The sequence below is a fragment of the Eptatretus burgeri genome, chromosome 12 (assembly GCF_056783735.1).
Source record: "Eptatretus burgeri isolate ZD-2024b chromosome 12, Ebu_testis_v1, whole genome shotgun sequence".
NCBI lineage: Eukaryota > Metazoa > Chordata > Myxini > Myxiniformes > Myxinidae > Eptatretus > Eptatretus burgeri.
In genome coordinates this window covers 78,871,963-78,894,619 of record NC_140972.1, presented here as the reverse complement: position 1 = coordinate 78,894,619, position 22,657 = coordinate 78,871,963, and the positions used below count along the sequence as shown (strand labels likewise).

The following is a 22,657-nucleotide window of genomic DNA, read 5'->3' as shown; positions in this document are numbered from 1 at the left end:
AAATCAGATATCCTTTGTAGATTTATCGAAAAGCAATTATCTGAGCATGAAATGTATGACTGAACGCAACGACAACACCTGCTCAACAACCACTGACCACTGAAAGTTTTATTTTTCCATTGAATGAGAGAGTAAGCAGAGCATGGGTCTCTTGTAAAATAATGCTGCAGTCTGAATTATTCAAAATCTCTGTAAAAGGGCTTTGGCCCACATTTATATTTAATGAGGCAAAACCGAATTCCATTGTTTATGATGTTTTATTAACCGGTATTAACCTTTTGCTTGCAATTCCTTATTCACTTTCTTAACGGCTTTCCAAAGACGCTGAAACTGAGGTTCTGAAACATCTGTGGATTTTTTTTGTTTTAATTCTCTTTTGTAAGAGAAGCTTTGCAGCGAAATTGAAGGCTATAATGTGGATGAAGGCCTCTGAAGGTGGATGGATGTTATGTTTTCACCCCTGTCTGTTTGTGTCTGTCTGTCTGTCTGTGAGCAGGATACAGTGGCCTGCAAAAGTATTCAACCATACCAATAATGCCACATTTAGATTAATTACAAATTATGAAGAAACAATTTTTCCAAATTGACTTTTTTTTATTAATAATAATTGAAGAGATCAAACTAAACACTGTTGCAGTTGAAGGAGGTTACGTGTCAAAAATACCTGCAAAAAACAGGTACAAATCAAAATTCACTGGTTTTTCAAGTACATATTTTGCCCCTGAAGTCAGTACTTGGTGGTTTACATACATGTTTGATTACATCAAGGTGAAACATATGATACTTATTTTGTAACCTTTCAAACAAATAATTTGCCCCTGAAGTGATTTAGGGTTAATTAGGCAATGGGTTTGAACACTTATGCAACTGACACTCATCTGATTTTCTCTGTTAATCTAACTTATTCACATTTTATCAGCACTTTTTTACTTTATCACTTTGGAGTTTATCACTTTTCATGAACTTTATCACTTTGGAGTCGTTTGTGAAAACTCTGCATATTAAGTTTGATTTGAAAGCATCATTAAATAAGCTCAGGTGGCATCAAAATATGAAAACTTTGGAGGGGGTGAATACTTTTGCAGGCCACTGTATTGAAAAAAAGTTATGGATGATTCGGATGAAATTTGGTGAACATGTTGGGTGGGTGACAAGGACAAATTCATTCAATTTTAGTGAAGATCCTAGTCCAGATACAAGAAAATTTTAATTTTTTAAAAAGAGATCCTTCAACGAAAGATGTGGCCAAACTCGATAAACAGCATTATATTTCAATAGTGGACGAATTATGACAAAACTTAGTGGATGAGTTGGGTCGGTGACAAGAACAAACTGATTAGACTTTGGTTCAGATCCAGATCCAGATCCAGCCCATCAGTGGGATACAAAACGTAAACTGTTCAGCCTGGTGGAGGAATGCGCTCCACTGAATGCCTTTCTAGATTCCACATGCCTTTGCCAAAAGGTATTGTTTAAAAATGAACAACAATTTACTTAGATATAATTAATTGATTGCCTTTCTTCCACCTGGGATGTACCTGCCAACTTACCTCAAGAAGAAAGGCTGTGGTCATTCTTATAAAATCCTGCTTCTACCTCATTACAATCATTTAGGTGTATCCCAACCAATGACACCCCTTCTACATAGTTTTTCAATGAGCTAATAGCCCATGATCACGAAGCGAATAGGTTAAGCGATCGGTCATGCACATGCATACGTATGTGCCTCCGTGTGTGTCTACATTTTGTTCTTCCCTTTTCTCTGGAACCGCTTGTCAGAATTGACACAAATTTTTCACCAAAGGTGCAACTACTCACGTATAATGTTTTAATGATAATTATGATGTCATAGGTCACGTGGTGTTTGCAGCCATGTTGGAAAAAGGATAAACATTGGACCTCTATCTCCGAAACTGCTCCATGGAAAAATTGAAACTTGGCAAATGTTAAGTACTCCACACCATGAGGAATAAGTGTGATTTTTTTGTTGATGTCTTCGGTGGCTTTGTTATGATGTCATAATTGCATACATAGAATCCTAAATCCAATCAGTACAACAAGTTTTGAGGGTCATCGAGGGATAAATTGTTCAACAGAAAAAAAAAAATATATATATATATATATATATATATATATATATATATATATATATATATATATATATATATATATGACGTCATCAGTTACGTGGTTCTGCAGCCATTTTTATTTTTTTTTGAATAACCTGCAACAATCTTCTTCTCCGAAATGGCTGAACAAATTGAGGAGAAACTTTACAGGTATGACCGCTTATCCATGAGGAACAAAGAGTTCACACCCAAGACATCATAGGTCACATGGTTTGGCAGCCATATTGGATTTACCTTAAAACCTATTTTTTTTTTCTTTTAAATCTTCTCCGGAACGGCTGTACAGATCAAGGGGAACTTCACACACGTTCTCCAAGCCTTGGGGATACCAGGGTGTTCATGGATAATTGATGTCACATAGTTTGGCAGCCATATTGGATTGAAGGAAAAAATATATTTTTAATTATGCTTTGAACCACTGCAGCAATCCATGGAAAATTTCATGTGGAAAAAAAGATTTGGCTCGGTAATATAGAAAACACGTTAATATGGCAAACGGCTCGGAAATCGGGTTTTATTCCACAACAACTCACTCACGGCGCCGGAGCACGAACCACTCACTCTGAATGACATGGCGGGCAAAAACGGCCACAGTGAGTGAATGATTCGCTCAGAAGGACATAGCACGGTACCGCTATCAAATGTAAGGCGTTTGGAAAGTGTCTTAAGCACTCATGCAAGCACTCCAATTAAATGGTTGATAAGGAACGGTTACCCAGGCTGTCGGTATATGTCATACAAGATCCCTTTAAATTTAGAGCCGGTCTTCACCGCAAATGTTGCTGGATGGAACCCCTTTGGAATCCAGCCAGTCCCAAGAGAGGACCTGCAGTCCCATGGTCCTAAAAATGTCAGAAGAGGAGAGACCCAGACGTTGTGTATGTGAGTGGCACCGTATCCTCCAGTACCAAACTCAAGATCAGGGATCCGAACTGGAGGAGCCACAGCAAGAGTTCGAGCAAGCACAGCATGCAATGCAGCCTGCTCCCAGTAGGCCACAATACAGGTCTCACAGTCGGCCCCAATGCAAGCCGCAACAGTAGGTCCCCCCAGGCAGGCCCCAACAGTGAGCTCCCCAGACAGGCCCCCATCAGTAGGCCCCCCAGGCAGGCCTTAACATTAGGCCCCCCAAGCAGATTAAACATTGCAGATAATCCGCCATCTTGCCTGCTCATCTGTGCATTCCTCACGTGGTACATCGGTTTGAGGTCCGTGCAAACGTTATCACGTGTTATTTTTTAAAACATCCCTTTTTCACCAGATTTGCTTTGATTCCCTGTAGAGCACCTCGCAAAACCTCCAAAAATATAGACACAGATCTGTCAGATACTATGGATAGGCAGTTCCTCTGGGGGATGGGGCACAAGGTCAAATAGTGAATGCATTAAATCATACAGCTCATTGAAGATAGTTAATTTTGGCCCGTTCTGAAATGTTTTGTTCACTCAATATAATTCTCCAAACAGTAGAAAAAGGCAAGTTTAACGCTTTGGAAATTTCACATTTTCTTGTGCATCTATGGAGGAGGGAGCATAGCCTTGCTTGCTTTAAGGAAATAGGAATATTGGCTTAGTTATGACTCATTATTTCTTTAATTTATCACATTTCACAACAGATATCAACACTTATTTCGTCCGGACAATATCCGATCGTCAAAACCGAAATAATATTTTGATGATATACTTTAATTAGTCTGTGCGAGTAGATAGTGAAAAATCGTATCATATCATGCACGAAATCGCAACAAGCTCCTTATTCGAAAACTACTTACAAAAGCGATGTGCACAACGATCCATAGCTATGATGAACGGGCATTTGATAATATGCATGAGGAAAGTGAAAAAAAAAAACTTCATTGTTACGAAATCGTTGCGGCCTGTTGCAAGTCAAAGCATGGTTGAGTAAGCTAAAAGACATGGCAGCTTCAGACCCCAGTGAAGTTACTCAGGAAATGCCTTCAGACCCAGAGAGCGAGGTGGCCGAGGATTTCCTGATGAAGGATATAATTGAATAAGGCCATTAATTATCTTCAACAAGATATTTTAATTAACTCAAACACCCAATTTTCACTCTCACACTTACTTGGACTTTTCTTAGTCTGTATGCAAAGTTTCACGCTGCTCGGTTTTATGGTTTTGGAGTTATGGATGAGACACACTCACGCACGCACGCACGCACGCACACACGCACGCACGCACGCACACACACACACACATCGACATTTATTGGTGTGGATGAGCAATGTATCCAGAGTACAATTCGCAGCATTGCCATTTTCTTCAACATGAGCAATTGGTGGTCTAGTTTTCAACGAATACATCATCTCTTTTCTCACCTTGAAAAAGGCATCCATATGATTTGAAGTACTATCTGTCTGCACTACTAACACCTTCTTACCCTTATCATTCTCTTTGGCATTTTCAAGAGTGTTTCAGATTATTTTTGGAGACTGCACACAAAACCTGTTCTTCATTACAAACCATTCGTTTTGGAGATTTCAGCTTGTCATTTGGTTCACTAATTACACGTTCGAAGACTACACTAACATCACCAACACCCTTATGAACCACACTGTGGTGTTCTGATCTCAACCTCTGCGTGGGAGGAGACCCATGCATGTCATCTTCCGGGGCAGACACGGGGAGAGCCGATTCAACTGGTGCAGCATAAGTCTTCTTAGCATTAGAACAAAACCGCCTAGTTTGTCCGTTAAGCTCCAAACAATAGCAAATCAATCTGTCAGTGGCAGCAAAGATATTTTCCTCATGATCGGCTTAATTAAAATAAAGGAAAACATCAAGCTAGGTAATGACAGACTTTAGCAACACATAACACAAATGCCGAAATGCGTCTGTATGTTTAAGCGTATCATTTGTGGTATGTAGAGGAACTGTAATTAATGATCCGAGATATGACACTACCCTACTGGGACAATTTCGAAAGAATTTCTTCATTGGAAAGAACAGGGGTGACATTGCATAACACAGTATAGATACTCCTCTATTTGCACTCATTCTCTTTACACTTTTTCAACTTAACGCCTTTGAAAAAGTTCTGAACACTATTATATTTATGCTTTGCTATTTTCGTGTGTACGTTTTGTGATGGGGTGTAATTTTCCCAGGCTGCACCACAACATATCCATGTACCCAGGGCAGCATCATGTCCATCCATCCATTGGGACCATACTCTGTGCAGAGCATTGGTGCTGCCTAAGCAATCTCCTTGGCTATTGGGCACAATCCTGGATGGGTCGCCACTCCGAAGCAGGATTGCAGCAAGCTGGCACTCATTTTGCCTCGGACCTGTCAACCTTGGAAGGATGACAGGTAGTCAACCCCACCTTGAACTAATTAAACAGCCAAGGAGGATTTGAACTCAGGATCCTCGGATCCCAAGCCCATCACCAAAACCATTAAGCCAACACCAGCCATAATCCGACAAGATGTTGTGGAGAAAAACAATAAAGTTCTGTACGGACATACAAACAAGAAGATGTCATGCAGAGCACGACACTTGCAAAATCCATAAAACAAATTTGACCTCAAAAATAATTGTTGGTTGAATTCAGTGAACTGATATGCAAATCCTCTTCAAATTTCAAGTCAATCGGATGAAAATTGAGGTTTTTAGAAACACCATCTTAGTTGTTGACCTTTGGCCTGTGTTGACCTTTTGGTCCATGTTGAACTCAAAAATAATTGGCTGGTTAAATTCAGTCACGTGTGAAATATAAATCCTCTTCAAATTTCAAGTCAATCAGATGAAAATTGAGGATTTCAAAAACACCACCTTCGATGCTGACCTTGGGTCTATGTTGACCTTTTGGTCGATATTGACCTCCCTCAAAAATCGATATTTATTTATTTGTTGACATTGTCGAGACTCGTATGAGAGCTAACACACCACACACAACAAGGGGGCAGGAGACAGGAGGGGTGGGAGATGGAAGGACAAAACAGAGGGGAACAGAGACATTAGGAGATCTGTGGAAGGGAGAGGGATGTGGCAGGGAACACGGGGTAAACAAGATGGACACCACAGGGACTTTCAGGACCTAACACGACAGGGAACTTTTGGGAAAGAAGGAAGGGAATTTGAAGGAGGTGGGTTTGGGGTGGATTAACAGGGGTAGAAACGATTGTGGTTTTGGATGGGAGAAGATAAGAGATGGTGGTGAACGGCTGTTTTGAAGACCTGGAGGGAAGAGTGGGATTGAAGAAGTGTGACAGTTTATTCCAAATGCGGGAAAAAGAGGAATGAAAGAGTGAAGGTGAGCAGTGATTCGTGATTTTGGTAGTTTTACCAGAAGGGAGTTGCTGAAGGACCTTGAGTGCCCTGCAGATATATGGGAGGGACATATCGCAGACAGAGCGGGGGTGGGGGAAGGGGTGAGATCGGAAAGGAGATGGTGGAAGACAAAAAGACCACCGACCTGCCTGTGATGAGAGAGTGAGAGGCCCAAAGACTCAGCCTCACCGCAGGAGATACCAATGATCCTAAATGCCTCGGTTTCCACAGCGTGAAGCCGAGAAAGGTGAGAGGCAGGAGCACCAGCCCAGAGGGGAGAGCAGTACTCCATCAGGCTGCAGACAAAAGCTTTGTACGTGGAAAATATTGACTTCAAATTGGCAGCAGCAGTCTCTTCATTCTGCTGATCTGGATAAAATCACAAGCTGCTCCAGCATGTGGAACATGTCTTTCAACCCTGACAAATCTCTCACTCTCACGATGACAAATCTCGCACTCTCACACGATGTCCCTCTCTGAAGGGACCATCTGGAACCCCCCACCCCCAAACCAACCCTCATCTATTTTGTCAACAATCCTCTTGAAGAAGTTCTTTCATTCAAGCTTCTGGTTATCAATATCTGCCATGATCTTTCCTGGGAAAGCCACATTTCCAAGCTGGCCTCCAAAGCCAGTCACTGGGAACCAAAGCCACTGGGAATCCTCCGTCACACAAAGTCCTTCCTTGGCAAACCTGAGCTTCTGACCACATACAAAGATTTCATCCACAGCCTGATGGAGTACTGCTCTTCCCACTGGGCTTGTGCTCCCGCCTCTCACCTTTTTCGGCTTGAAGTGGTAACCAAGGAATTTAGGATCATTGGTATCTCCCACGATGAGACTGAGTCTTTGGGTCTCTCACTCTCTCACCTCAGGCAGGTTGGTGGTCGTTCTGTCTTCTGCTGTCTCCTCTTCGGCTTCGCCCCCCCCCCTGCTCTGTCGGAGATATGTCCCCCCCCCCAATATGTCCGAAGGGCGCTCAAGGTCCGCCAGCAACCCCCTTCTGGTAAAACTACCAAAATCAAGAATCACTGCTCACCTTCACTCTTTCATTCCTCTTTTTTCCTGCCTCTGCAACAAACTCCCACACTCTCTTCAATCCCACTCTTCCCTCCAGGTCTTCAAAACAGCCATGCACCACCATCTCTTATCTTCCCCCATCCAAAACCATGATCTTCTCGACCCCCACCGATTCTCCTCAAACCCAACTCCCTAAAATTCCCTGCTTTCCTTCCTGAATGTCCCTGTCGAGTAAGGATCTGAAAGTCCCTGTAGTGTCCATCTTGTTTACCCTGTGTACTCCGCCCCATCCCTCTCCCTTCCACAGATCTCCTAATGTCTCTGTTCCCCACTGTGTTTTCCTTCCCTCTCCCACCCCTCTTGTCCCCTGCTCCCCTTGTTGTACATTCTGTGTTAGCTCTCATACGAACCTCGACAGTGAATACAAAAAGTAATAATATAATAATAATACTAACAACAATAATAACAAAAGAATAATAATTGGCTGGTTGAATTCAGTGACCTGAAATATAAATCCTCTTCAAATTTCAAGTCAATTGGATGAAAATTGAGGATATTTAGAAATCTCACCAAGGTTGTTGACCTTTGGCCTATGTTGACCTTTTGACCTCAAAAACAATAGGCTTCTTCCTTATGACAAACTGTACCATTTAGTGAAACTTCGTGAGGATCGGTAAAAATTTGTGACCTGTCGGCGATAAAGACAAACAAACAGACAGACAGAGAAAGAGACAGACAGAATAACAAAATTGATTGACCAATATACTTGAAAAATCCTCCATTTTGGAAGTAACAAACCAAAAGACTCAAATGCAATACCCTCTCTTCTAGTGAGGGTAACAAGGACAAATTTACATAAACATAGCAATGACGATAATCAAACAAATTAGGCAAATGCTACTCTGCTGTCTCTCGGCCCTCTCTCACTCATTAGATAAGAGAAGCGAAAAAGTAGCACACCAAAGTCTAAAAGAGAAAAGTGAAGAAGCGAAAGACAGAAAAAGAGGAGTAAAGCTACATAGATATGATACACAGCACCAGAGATGCTGAGCAACAGTGCTGCGCAATTCCACGTGAATGACAACTGTGAGTTACAGCAGTGAAAAGTGGAGAGGAGAAGAGAGAGGAAAGAAACTTTTGCAAACCTTTAGTAAATACGTTTAAATCACCAAATAAATCTTGAAAATGATCTAAAAAGACAAAGCATAAAATTGAAAATGGTGTACAGCACATCCAAAAAAAAATAACCGACTCAAATTAAAAAAAAGTTAATATCACCATTAAACAGATCATACTCATGTCAGTCATGACATTTGTAGACTACTTTATAGCTATCTCTCTTGAGCTCCTTGCTCTTTAGTTTAGACTGTCGGACCAGATGTTCTGGGTGGACCGGACATTCTGGCAGACCGGACATTTTGGGTGGACTGTGTGATACGTTCTGAGCGGAGACGGCATTACGAGGCCTGGTTTTGTTCTTATCAGCGTACATGTGCTTCCTATTCAAACAAGTGCACTAGAAGTGGACAGTACTTCTCTTTTATGTGGCTAATTGTAAGATTTTATGTTGTTGGAAATGTTGTAATGCGGAATTGTTTGTCATATTTTTTCAGATAACCATAATTCCGGACACCTGTATATCGACATCATTGAATGACCAGTTTTTGTTTTCTTTGATTCATAGTGAAACTATAATGCGCTCCTGAAATATTGTCATTACAAAGCAATATAATTCTGTCACAGTTTCAGAGCTTTTTACGGACTTTAATCTCAATCGATGGGATTTGGTCACCGAACTTACCAATAAACAGCCGAAGGCGTCTGTATAAACACAACTCCTTGTTTGTTTCTGCGTCTGACATCCTGCAACTCTGCGCTACTACGACTACAACGATGACAATCGTATTGACAGATAAGCGCTTGCTGTCCTTATACACACACTATGTCCATTCTTTGTGCACCATCTTTATCTAAAGGTTTGCCAGTCACATTTAGTTTGACAATAAGAAAATTATATGCATACCCTTACCATAATAAGAGCTTAATTTTTTGTGCTGCATTGCAAGCAATGTCATTATCTGCAAGAAGCTTGGCTTTACTCATCTTACAAATAGCAAGTTTCCCTTCAGCAATCCGAAAGTTCAGTGGAGGACAGTCTCTGAACTCTTTTTACAGCCTAGTGGTGATCCAAAAACAAAAATTTGCAAGGAAAAGGAGATATTCAAACTTAAAAGTCTCCAAACAATGTCACCAGTTCTTTCACAATTGGTAAAATGTAAATAGCAGACTGTTGGGAGCAAGGTCTCTCTCCATCAAGACCCAAATTAAGCCAGATGCAAGGAAGAATAATGAATTGCAACACAAAGATGATACAATTTGTTCTTGCAACAACCAGGAAATGGAGAGGAAGATATAGGTCGACAACTATTGTGGAGCCATTGACAGTTGAGTTGGAGCTGATAAAAAGCTGTGGACGTTTCGGAGGCATGAGGTGCACAGAAGAGCCATTGGTGCTGGAAATGAAGCACAGGCCTGAGTGTCTAAAAGCACAGAAGATTTATTAGAGAACCTGGACTACAGTTCCCCCTACCACTTCTTTTTCTGCAGCACATGGCAGCAGGTAGCATCATTGGCTGAGAGTGTGGCTCTGCTGCTGATGAAAGCTGATGAAATACAGGTACCTCTATTACCAGTACACTGGTGCTCATTTTGCTGACCTCAGAAGGATGACAGGCTGAGTCAACCCCACCTGGTGTTAATTCAACAGCTGACAGGGGCTCAAACTCAGGACTCTAAGATCCCAAGCCAGCCACCCGAACCGCTAAGCTAACACCAGGCTTCGACTGCAGTTCTAAAACATCTAATGCCAGTCTTTACTCTAATATACTTTGCTTAGTACAATCTGTTCATATTGTTGACCAAGGATTCTGAGAAATGCTCACACCAGCACTCAAAAAACAATGCACAAAGGAGCATGAGCAGAGTATCCCAGGAAAGAGAGCATTACAAAATATTGGTTCACGGAAAAAAACGTTCATTGTCGTAGTTCTCCATTTTACGGATTATCAGTGCAAAAAAACATCCTGTTAAAACTCTGAGAATAAAGACATATCCATGTGTTGCAGCTCCATGAAAAAAGCAGCTCTCTGCTGTAGCCAAGCATGCTCGCTTGCTTCAATAAATAGCCTGCTGAAGATCTCCAGGGCAAGGATTCATGGAATAAGAAACGATGAGTGGCAGAGATGCAGAAAAGCAATCATTCAACATATCGAGAAGTCTATGGCCACCTTCTACCAGTGTGAGGTAAACAACCTCAGTCTAAGCTGCTGTTTACGACCCCAATATATAGCAAGTCGGCATTTTTAAATTGTAGATAGTGATATTGCAGGGGGGTGCAAGGCAATCATCTTGTGCCACAGAAGAGAGGCTACCAAGTTTCAATTACCAAAGTATGGCCTCTAAAAGACAGGGTAGACTAAATTCCTTTGTTATTTACCTAGTTTTGTCATCACTTTTGTGAAATGAACCATCCTAACAAAACTGGCTCAAGCCGAGGTACTTCACACCTTCATTGTTCCAGCTAAAGTTCATGGGGAGACCTGGTACACCAGTGGATGACATATTGCCCACCCAAGTTGTTTTACATTTAACCCTATTCATTTGTGTGGTGCATGCGTGGAGGAAGATGTGCAACTGGTGCAAGCCCTCAAAAACAGTTGGAGGTAAAAAATAAACAGTTGGAGGTGTTACGAACGACGACACACATGTTAGCGGCATTAGCAGAAGCAAAAGGTTTTCCAAAGGTGTAACAGAAAAGCCTAACAACGTGAAATGCAATCAAATCAAAAGGGGTGTGATGCAGAAAGAACTAGCATCCGTTGAAGACAAAGTCTTCGATATCCTCCGCCATAGTAAATGAGGATTAACAAACTTATATTCCCTAAGCGTGTGCAATATGTATGTGAAGCTTCCCCTTGATCTGACCAGCCATTCTGGAGAAGAAGATTTTTTGTAGGTTTTAGGGTAAATTCAATATGGCTGCCAAACCATGTGACCTATCAATTAGAAATTAACAAACTTCTGAAAGGATGTCTTGGGGAAAGTGTATGTGAAATTTGGCCTCAATCTGTTCAGCCGTTCTGGAGAAGGAGATTTTTTAAAAATTATTAATTTTCAATCCAAGATGGCTGACGAACCATGTGACCTATGACATCATAAATTTACATTCTGCCTCCAATCCTCCAGTGGAATGCGTTTGTGAAGTTTCGTGTGAATCAGATGAGGTGTGTTTTTCTATCCAAGATGGCCGCCAAACCATGTGACTTGTGACGTCATAATTTTTACTATGTATGCAGACATGATGGAAGAAGATAGTTGCAAATTTTTGCTTCGTTAGATTATGTGATTCCAGAGAAAACATTATTTAATCTTTTTCTTGAATCCAACATGGCTGCCAAACCATGTGACCGATCAATTAGAAAATATCAAAAGGCACCAGTTCACCACTTGCTTGATAAGTGTCCCAAATTTCGTAAATATATATTGAGGGGATTTGTAGTTAAGCTCCGGAAACGAAATGTGACAGACAGACGGACGGACGGACGGAAGGAACCCATTTCTATATCCCCCGCCAACTTCGTCGGTTGGCGGGGGATAATAAACAATTTTGAACAAAGAGCAGTCCTGGAAAACTTCTCTCTACGTGGGCAAGGATTAACAATCGACCATCATCGACTTTAATTACACTATAAATATGATATAATAAAGCCATTTAAGAAATAAAAGGTGCTCCAAAAACAAATTGCTTTTAAAAAAAAATGAAACGTGTTCTTAGCTAACAGTCAAAGGTTTATTCTTGACCAAAAAAATTAAAAGAAGCTTTTGCTTCAAGCATGTAACCCGGTTTATTTGTTTTATTTTCAGGAGCAATCGAGGTAGCGGTCTGTTGCCTATACACTGCCTAAATAAAGTGATGCATCATTATAACGTGATACAAGCTTGGAAGAAGATACTCTGCTAGTACAGGGTGGGGCATTTATATATCTGATACATTTGCAATCTTTCTAGCCGGAAGAAGTCTTTGCATAACTAATTATTGTTTTCTGTGTTTTACAGATAATACTTTAACGTTTTTAATGATGGAGCACTTTAAATGCAATGAACATTTTTATTTTTTTATTTTTTATTTTTTTTAAAATGCAATGAGCATGCCAATTTCATAAACAAGGTCGTCACGACAGATGAGGCACACTTTGATTTGGCAGATTTAACTCCACCAGATTTCTTCCTGTGGGGAATTCTGAAGGGCGAAGTTTATAAGGAACATCCAACATCGATCGATGAATTGAAGGCAAACATCACTGTAACCATCCACTCCATTGATCAAGAGACATTGCTTGCGGTCATGAACAATATGATGATCCGCCGTCGTGAATGCACGAATTTGAAAGGGGCCCATTTGTCTGATGTAATTTTAAAGAAATAAAGAATCAAAAATTGATTTTAAAAAGTTAAAGTATGTTTAAGTATGTTATACTTAAAGTGCCTATGTTATAGAGAAATTTTATTTTATTTGGTTTAGAAACAAAAAAGTTATAAGGATAATAAAACCGTCAGATATAAATGCCCCTCCCTGTACAAACAAGTGGACAACAACAGCTAAGAGGAAGTGATCCATCACGAAGACTGTGTTACCCAGAATAGCCTTGACAAATTCAGCTGGTAACCCATTTAAATGAGAGGCTTGGTGATCAGCAAAGTCGTCAAGCACGGTTTTAAATGGTACAAGCATGACAGACGAAATAGCCTTTATATGCCACTTATTACCTCACCTCTCACCATTCCTTGAAATATTTATGAGATTATTAGCTCTGGTCTAGCAAAGTAGGGTATACTCAGAAGAGATCAACTCTTTCATCATATCCTTCAACCACCTGTCAGTAACCCTCTTGTGAAACTTCCAAAATCCAGGCTCACTGATCACCTCCACTTCTCTTTTCACTCAATTATGAAACCAACTTCCTCAGTCCGGTCAGTCCCATTCTTCCCTCCAGGGCTTCAAGACACCTGTTCACCACAACATCAGGTCATTCCTCCATCCATACTCATGATCTCTTCAACCCCAAATTACCCCAATTCTCAAGCAATCCTTTCTTCCAAGTTGTTGTGATTTTTCCCTCCTTCTTCATCACCTCTTTTCGTTTGTTAGTTGTTGGTTGGCTTGCACTTTTTCTGTTTCATCACCACTTTCCCCTTCTTCTTCTTGCTGTGCTTAATTCACAGCTTGTACGCAGCTTGTTCACAACATCACTCCCCGTCCCCCTACCCAGACGTGTCCTTCTCCCTCTCCCCTTGATTTCACTCTCACTTCTTCTCTGCTGTTGGCGTTTCCTCCGTTCCATTATGCTCCCTCCATTCATTCTTCTCAAGCTCTTCCATGAGCCTCAAATATGTTTACAAACACACAATCCTTAACCACTAACCTTGAAGAAATCCAATGGCATTGTTAATTGTTTTTTACCAACTTAAATTTGTTTACTTTTTTTAATGGCGACAATTATTCCTTCTCGTGGGGTCAGCTGGAGAGGTTTTTGGTTCACGTCTTTCATGAACCGACTCGCCTGGCCTGATGTTTGAGAAAGTATGTTAGAGCGACAATTTGGAATTTGTCAGGGTGCCGGTGATGGCTCACCTACTCTTTGCGAAGGACACCATGGGATGGGATCTGTAATGCCCACCATCTACTGTGAGCAGACCTGACACCCAGTTCAATATCTTTCCTCTGGATCGCCCACACATTGATGCCTTGCCCTGCCTGCAAAACACTAGGATGACATTTTATAACTTGGTTGAGATTCAAATCCAGCCTAAACAGCTCAGAGTTGACTATGCGTACCACTAGGCTATCCTGCTAGCTATAAATAAAAATTAAAAAACTAAACAAGGACAGGAGTGAGTTAAGCAAAGAAATGTACTGAGTTAGAGACTGTACCCTCACCTATCATCTGAGAGCTCTGCATCTTCACTCTGAGTCGGTCCATGCTCAGGACTGGCAGGTGCCAGGTCAAGCAGGGGCACATCAGCTGGTAGAGTAGGTGGCCTCGCATCATTTCCTTTGCGTTCACCACCATCATCATCCACCATTCGTGAGATTGTCTCCAACTCCACCACAGCATTGGGTAGGCCCCCATGCAGTCTAAATAAAAACAAATGACACCTCTCAATAAAACTCAATGCTGAATTATCAGTGCAGAGTATACATATCTTAACAATAGGTTTTATCAACGAAACGTTGACCAAGGTATGCTAACCACAGTGGGAAGAAAAGTGAAGCTGACTTTTTGGGAGTTAGTTGACAAAGGTATGCTAACCACAATGGGAATACAAGTAAAACTGACGTTTTGTGACAATAAATGATGAAATCACTCACCCTTCAATGATGCAAAAGAGCAATAATCTCAAAAGAGCTAACACCCAAAATTTCAGCTTCACTTTTCTTCGCAGTGTGATTAGCATGTCTTCGTCAACCCTCAGTTGATAAAATCCATCATTCAAATTTGTCTGCCGATACAAACCGACATGAGCCTTGACGATGAGGAGTATTATAGTCTTTATCTTCGACTTTACATAATCTTAAACTTTGTGTAATCTAACCACAGATGGAAATGGAATCATATCCACAAATACTTTGTCCAAGAAATGCTGTTCTCCATCTTTGGTGTTGTGTGATGCACTTCCAGGAGGTTTGTTCGGGAGAGCAGCATTATAATTTTCAGATTAAGGAGTATATTCCTTCATTGAGAAGAGGAAGTATGTTGTTTTGTTTGCAAGACAATAGACTGCCTCTTCTTATTTGTAAGACAATTATTTGCTCAAGTGTAAGCTTGAGAACATATCATCTGCATGTCATAACGCCATCAGCACCGCAGCTCATATAATTGAGGAATCATCATCCTGTGACACAATGGTACCATGGGCATTCGACATTAAGTTAAGGTGGCATCCTTACTCTTCCATTCTCGGGTTCATACCTTCACGATCATGTGAGATGTTAAAACGAAACAGGGACAGTGAAACATTAAAAAATAAGAAGGTTGAAAGTACATAAAAAATAAAAATGGACGAACCTTCTGCTAACTCCAGCAATCATTTACAAAGTTAACCTGACAGCACAAAAGGAGTTTCATATTGGCACTAAATATTTGATTTGAGTGCACTTAATAAACACGTTATGATATATTAATGATGTGAATAAGAAATTAGATTACAATATGGTAGATGTAGTGTGGTACAGCACATTGCTGTGTACAGGGTACGAAAATGCTCTTTTCATCCTTTGGATGACACATTGTGTTCAGTAGGAAAAGCATTTGCATTTGAATCGTTATGGAATTGGTAGAACAGCAAGACATCGCTAAGTTGAATGAAGCAGATGAAAGACTTTAGTTGTGGAAGGATAGAAATAAATTTTGTGTGTGAGTACTGCATTATTTATCGTTATCCAGTGGTATTGGCCTCGTGTGCCTCCTCTTTTTTTTAAAAAGAAACATGATAGGATCTGTATAATCAACACAAAATTATGGTGAAGTAGAAACAAAGATGAGCACAATGGTGGAGGTGGTTCTTTGCCATTTTGCTAAAAGCACAAGGATTTTGGTGGAGCTACAACACAACCATGCACACATCTGCAGACAAAAACTCAAGACAACACTTGACTTCAGAGGAGCGCAGCCGCTGAGCTTGGGGGAACGGATGTAACTTCCCAGGGCACTCTGGGTACCAACGATACCATATTGATGGCATTGCTTTTCTTTCCACACTTAGCAGGGCAATTAAGTACAAATTTCCTCCTCCTCCCCATGAATAACATCCCATTGAGTTTGTCCATGTCCTATCCTTTAAATACTGAGTGTCAAGTCAGAAATCACCTTTTAAAAAGTCTTTGGTATGACTCAGCCAGGGTAGGAATCGAATCACTGACTTCCCGGACTTAAGGCCCTGTCACACATTGACGATTTAGCCAGCATATGCCTGACGTATGAAAAATTTGGCTAAAATGCTGGCACACGTCGAATACGTTATGGGTAAGTTTGTATACGTTAAGAGCACGCTGGCATATGTCGTAGTATGCTGGCATACGTCGAAGTACGCTGGCATACGTCATAGTACGCTGAGCTGTTAGACAAATTTTCGATGCTTGAAATTTTTCGACGTATGCCAGCGTATGACTCACACGTTCCGCATAACGCTGGCCATAAGTTGTAGGCACGTTACACAATCCTTGACACACGTCGACACACGTTACTTGTAAGTTACGCATAAGTCGAAACACGTCAAGGTAATGTTTAGCGGACCCGAAACTTATTTCTAACCTATGAGTAACGTGTTGTAGGCACGTTACGCGATCGTTAACACACGTCGACACACGTTACTTGTAAGTTACTCATAAGTCGAAACACGTCAAGGTAATGGTGAGCGTCAGTGTTCCAGACTCCCTGTTTTTTTTTTTTTTTACTCGGTATGACGGTGATGTTGACACTTAGATTTCTAGTGCGGTTATAATATAATATAATTAATAGGCTGCCACTCAACGATTTAAATCATATGGCTAAAACGTCAAGGAGTGACAGCCCATTTAGAATGGACACTCTAACCATTATGTCACAGAGTCCAGTTGAAGTATAACTGAAGAGGAAACTTAAAAGAATCCACTTCATGTCTATGTTTTGCCATTATCGTTATAAAGAAAGAAACGCGTTGGAGTGGAATGTTGTTCCTGCCAATGTCTAGTGCATCAAGTGAAACTTATGCAGATAATAAAGTGACTGCTTTTAATGTTATTAGATGTTTCCTCCTCACAATAAAAATAGTTGGCTTATAAAAACCATCAAGATGTTTCAGGAGAGGAGTGGGGGGGGAGGGGTGGTGATGAAACATTACTTCATAGTGCAATGTTCATCGCACATAGTGCAATGTTCATCGCAATGCCATTTCAAGAGTGCTGACAAAGTACCACCAGACAGGACATTTCACAGAGAAATGTCATTCAGATCACCCAAGATTTACAACCCCTTTTGAGGATCGATTTTCTTGTCTTCCTTTCCAGAAGGTATCACTTTTCGACAGCATGATCACTACAGAATGGCCTGAAAACAGCAATCAACCATTGAATTTTGCCATAGACAATTTGGAACAGGCTTTGCGACAGAGGTATGAAGTCCAGGGGACCACCGTTACACATTCCTCAAACTGTTACAAATAAATGTTACAAACTGCATTTAATGGGAAATACAACATCACAACTGGAGGGTAAAATAATTGCACCATGCCATTTCACTGACAAGTCTAGCTTCAATGACAGATGATGTGCTTGTGTTGAGAGACAATATGGAAATCGATTTGCGAATTTAATTTCTATAGGAGCAGCCTCAGAGTGCACACTGGCATTGAAGTTGGAATAACTGACCTTGTCATCATTCAAAAGAGTACTGGCTTCAGATACAAGGATGAGATCATGATGCCTGTAGTCATCGCTCTTGAGTTGTGGTCACGCATGTAATTATTTCCAATTTTTGATTGTGCAAGCGAGTCTATGAGCATTTGTAGACTGGCGTTGTTGCCAATTTGCACAGTCGTTTTAGACACACTTGTTGTTTTCACAGAACAATTTCACTTTCACTTCCAGTGGCATCACTTGTTGATGGAGCGTACAGATCAATGTACTCGTCCTCTTCAAACAAAATCTGAAGTCATTCAAATGTGCTAAAAAAAAATTGAATGAAAAACACAATAAAAGTCCTTGAAAAACAAGAGAATCGCTTCATTTTTTTGTAAGGAGTTTACAACCATATTGTAAGTTTGCCGGATAGTTCCATGAAGTGGAAAGGTGAAAGCAAACGAAGAGCACATGACCCCCCTCCCTGTGTACCACGATCTTCTGAACAACTCACATCTTTCTTCACGACGATACAATGTCTGATACAAACACCAACAGATGTAATCTATTGCAGCTCTTCGAGTGAAAGGTTTTGCCTCACTTACATTTTTGACTGGATACGAATTCACATCAGCTTCATCTTTCCGACTATTAATAACATAAACCACATAAAGTCATTTGGTTTCACCTGGAAGTCCTTTTGATGATATAGGGATGACATAGGAGGTGACCGCATGGATTGTTTCAACGAACTGTCAAACCTTCTGCAATTCATTCAATTGTGGTGAAATGGTTGTTTTTTATAACAGTGCAAGGTCGTCATACAGGAGCTTGTGCTTGAATTGCATACATGATGAGGACATAAACAGACATCAGTGGATGTTTACATTAATCACAAGGAGATGAGTAGGAGGAGGAGGAGGACATTGGGACCATACTCTGCGCAGAGCGTTGGTGCTGCCTAAGCAGTCTCCTTGGCTATTGTGCACAATCATGGACGGGTCGCCACTCCGACACAGAGATGAGTAGACAATGGGCAAATACATAAAAGATTTGGGAGTTGAACTTCATAGGTTCCCAGCATCATGAATCATGACTTTGGAAGGCCTCATGACACTGGCCAACCCTACAAAAGATATCAAGATGAGTGAGGTGAGGAGAAAAATGCAGTCGGAAAACAGGAAAAGGGACAGGATGGTGAAGATCATTGTTTTGCTTAATGTGGTGGCACGTCAAATGAACTGGTCTTTTTCCTGACTAGTATTTTGAAAGGTTGCTCAGCTGAGAGTTTTGCTGAAGAGCATTTTCATATTCATTGCTTAATTTAATGGGAAACTTTATTTTTCTTCTCATTCATCTTTTTTACTCTCTATTCCTTTCATTCTTTATCTGTCTCTCTAAGGAGAAGTGAATTCTTGCAGGAATTTTTCTGTAATGCTCACTTGGCTGCGCTTGGATGGGTTTGAGGGTTGTGGAGGAGCCGCTGAAACCCAAATCCTATCCAGGTTCCTCCTGATGACTCCATCTTTGCTCTTTACTTCTTCGGGTTCCTTCTTAGTTTTCCATTTCATTATGTTTGTACTATATCCCCATGTTGTATGGTCTGTGCTTCCCCACTGACAGACCGCTGGTGGCTTGTACATGTTGCTGCGTTTGAGCCTGGGGAGTAACTGCTGAACCCTATCTGTTCAGGTTCTTCCTGACATCTTTATTCTTTGTTCCTTTCATATGTCTTTCTAATTTTTTTCACAATTCTCTTCATTCATTATATTTCTTGCTTTTTGTTCTCTTTTGTCTCTTCAACTCGCTTTCTCTCTTTCATTATCTATCTCTCTAAGGAGAAGTGAATTCTTGCAGAAATTTTTCTGCAATGCTCACTTGGCTGTGCCTGGATGTGTTTGAGGGTAGTGAAGCTGCAGCTGAAACCCGAATCCTATCCAGGTCCCTCCTGATGACTCCATCTTTACTCTTTATCTCTTCGGGTTTCTTCTTGGTCTTCCGTTTGATTCAGCAAACTATTCAAACGAACTCAGTGGGACACACCAGCCTCGGTGGTGTAATGGTTAGAGTGTCCGCTTTAGGTCTGGGAAATGGGTGGTTCGAACCGTGGCTGAGTGATACCAAAGATTTAAAAAATGGTACGTGCTCCTCCCTTGCCTGACGCTCAACAAAAGGATAGAGCATGGACAAACAACCATAGGTTGGTAATAATAATAATGCAGGTTTTGATGAGCCTCTTGGCCTCCTTCTGCATCGAAAGTTCCTTGTAAGGGAACTCATATCAGTATGATAATTAATAATGAAATTGACTCATAATTATCGTAATTCTGGCAAGGCACAAAGCTGTACCAAAGGCTAGGTTTTAAAGTGATGAAGAATGGGTGTGCTAGTTTAATATAGTGAAACCGATTTTGCAAATGAACCACACAATGGGCTAGAAATTTAATATATGTATCCGTCATGTCGATCTCATCCTATGCCATCCCTATATAACTCCTCTTCCGTGCACAGATACATTTTATGAGGAATTAAAAACGCAAAGAGAACGAGAGATTGCAAGGAGTAAGTGAGCTATATATTTTTAGGTTTTTGCGTTTCATTGTCTTGGCTATGGAGCTTACTGTGTGCATTAACTAATTTGTTAATTTTGACTTTGACTTGCTCAGTTATTGCCTAAGACTCACCGATGGATACATCCCTACATCAGAAAAACCGTATGGAAAACGTCGAACAAGCAAAATTGCTCATGGACGATTGCATCGAAATACAAGCGTGCGTATCTTGCCGTCAATCAGTACACGTCAACGTTCTATGATTAAGAGACGTGCCAGGAAATTTGGTCAAACGAAGCAGTTTGCAAACCAGAAAAGGTGAAATATTTTTCACGGTTTATTTGTTTCTCTGTCTGAGCATGTTAATTATTTCTGCAAGATTTGAACAAAACCTTCGTCATCAAGAGTGCAGTTGCATCCGAGATGAAAATTACACATCAGAGGTGTGGAATCCCCTGAAGCAACTGTAAATTTACATGCCACATTATCAATGTTGTGGATCATGTATCCACCATGCCCTCAAAATGCACCATGTTTCAAAGATGGTGCATAATGGGAATACTCGTCCTGAAAATTGGATTCATTAAAATCTCATTTACACAACATGTTGTACCTTTCCAAGTGGTGTTACTGATCTGAAAGTGAGATGAGCAGCGAACCACAAGAAGTGTTTTCCTCTAAAAGGTGTCTTGAAACTACTGTAAGAAAAATGACTTGAAGATGGTTATGTCGTCCAGTTCTTCTCAATACACAAGATCGAGTTTCATGGGGAAGCAAGGTGACAGATGGGGGAAAGGACAACGCACTGACAGTGGATAACCAGTTGAACACAAGCAATTGTTCTCCTTGGAAAGAGGAGAGAAAGGAGGAAAGGAAACGCAGAAATACACAAGTGAAAAGTTATGGGGATTACATGACAAGAGTAAAAAGCGGGCGTAACCCCTCAGCCCATGCATTGTAAAAGGAAGCAGTGATATCACGATGAAGCAGTCAGCTAGAGCACGTTGGACGTCATATCGAAAATCAATCAGACTTCAAGATGGCTACCGTGGCGGCTAGTGAAAATCGCAGCGTGCCCATTTTCGAAAGGAACCTTCCTCTACTCAACCCCAACATACCCTGCAAAAATGGATTTACCGGACAAGGCGTTCTCGAAATTGACGGAAACCAAAAGTTGACGGACGCCCGAACACCGAAGTATGAACTTTGACCTCTGTGACCTGGAAAAGTAGGTCAAATCAAAAACCCCGGTTATATATAATGTATCCTCATCAGATATACCTGTGATAAAAATTTGGCGATGATCCAGCCATTCGTCCAGGAGAAATAGCCATTTCTAGGTTTTCAGTTTTGGCCCCCTGGTGGCCCAGCCGAGATTCAAATTGCGCTCATTATCGAAAGGAACCTTCCTCTACCCAGCCCCAACACACACTGAAAAAATGGATTTAATCGGACAAGGCATTCTCCTCGAAATCGACGGAAACCAATTTCAAGATGGCTGCCATGGAGGCCACATTGAAAATCGCAGCGCGCCCATTTTCGAAAAGAACCTTCCTCTACTCAACCCCAACATACCCTGCAAAATCAATCAACCCTGCATACCCAACATACCACCACCTCTTATCTTCCCCCATCCAAATCCTCGATCTTTTCTACCCCCGATAATCCACCAAAGCCCACTTCCTTCATTTCTCCTGCTTTCCTTCCTGAAAGTCCCTGAAATGTCCATCTTCTCTTCGCCATGTTCCCCGTCCCATCCCCATCCCTCTCCCTTCCACAGTTCACCTAATGTGTCTGTTCCCCACTGTTTTGTCCCTTCCACTCCCGCCCCTCTTGTCTCATGCCTCCTTGCTGTGAGTTGTGTGTTTGCTCTCATACGAGCCTCGACCAAGGTATACAAAAAAAAAAAAATGGATTTAATCGGACAAGGCGTTCTCCTCGAAATTGACAGAAACCAAAAGTTGACAGACACCCGGACGGACGCCCGGACGCCCGCCGGACAACGCTTGTGACGACAATACCCCTTTTTCAGCCCAATTTGCGCTGAGGGTTAAAAAGGATTGTTGGGGGGGGGGGACAAGAAAATACATGAGATTGCTGTGCACTGCTTTCTTTAAGCAATGGAGTGAGTCAAAAAGGCAGTTCCACAAATTGGGGACAAGGCTCAAAAAAACAGAGAATACTTGGGCAGAAAAGCCTGCATTTTGGGAGTTCAACCAGGAGGGGGTTAC

At 41.2% G+C, this 22,657-nt stretch overlaps 1 protein-coding gene across 4 annotated transcripts in view; it reads right to left on the bottom strand.

Moving 5' to 3' along the window:
• LOC147015963 (uncharacterized) overlaps window positions 1-22,657 on the bottom strand; it is a 659,412-nt gene that overhangs the window by 411,056 nt on the left and 225,699 nt on the right. For all 4 annotated transcript variants that reach the window (XM_085848637.1, XM_085848636.1, XM_085848639.1 and 1 more), the window contains one exon: window positions 14,437-14,634. In XM_085848637.1, the coding sequence (XP_085704763.1) occupies window positions 14,437-14,634 (198 nt within the window). The remainder of the gene's footprint in view (window positions 1-14,436; window positions 14,635-22,657) is intronic.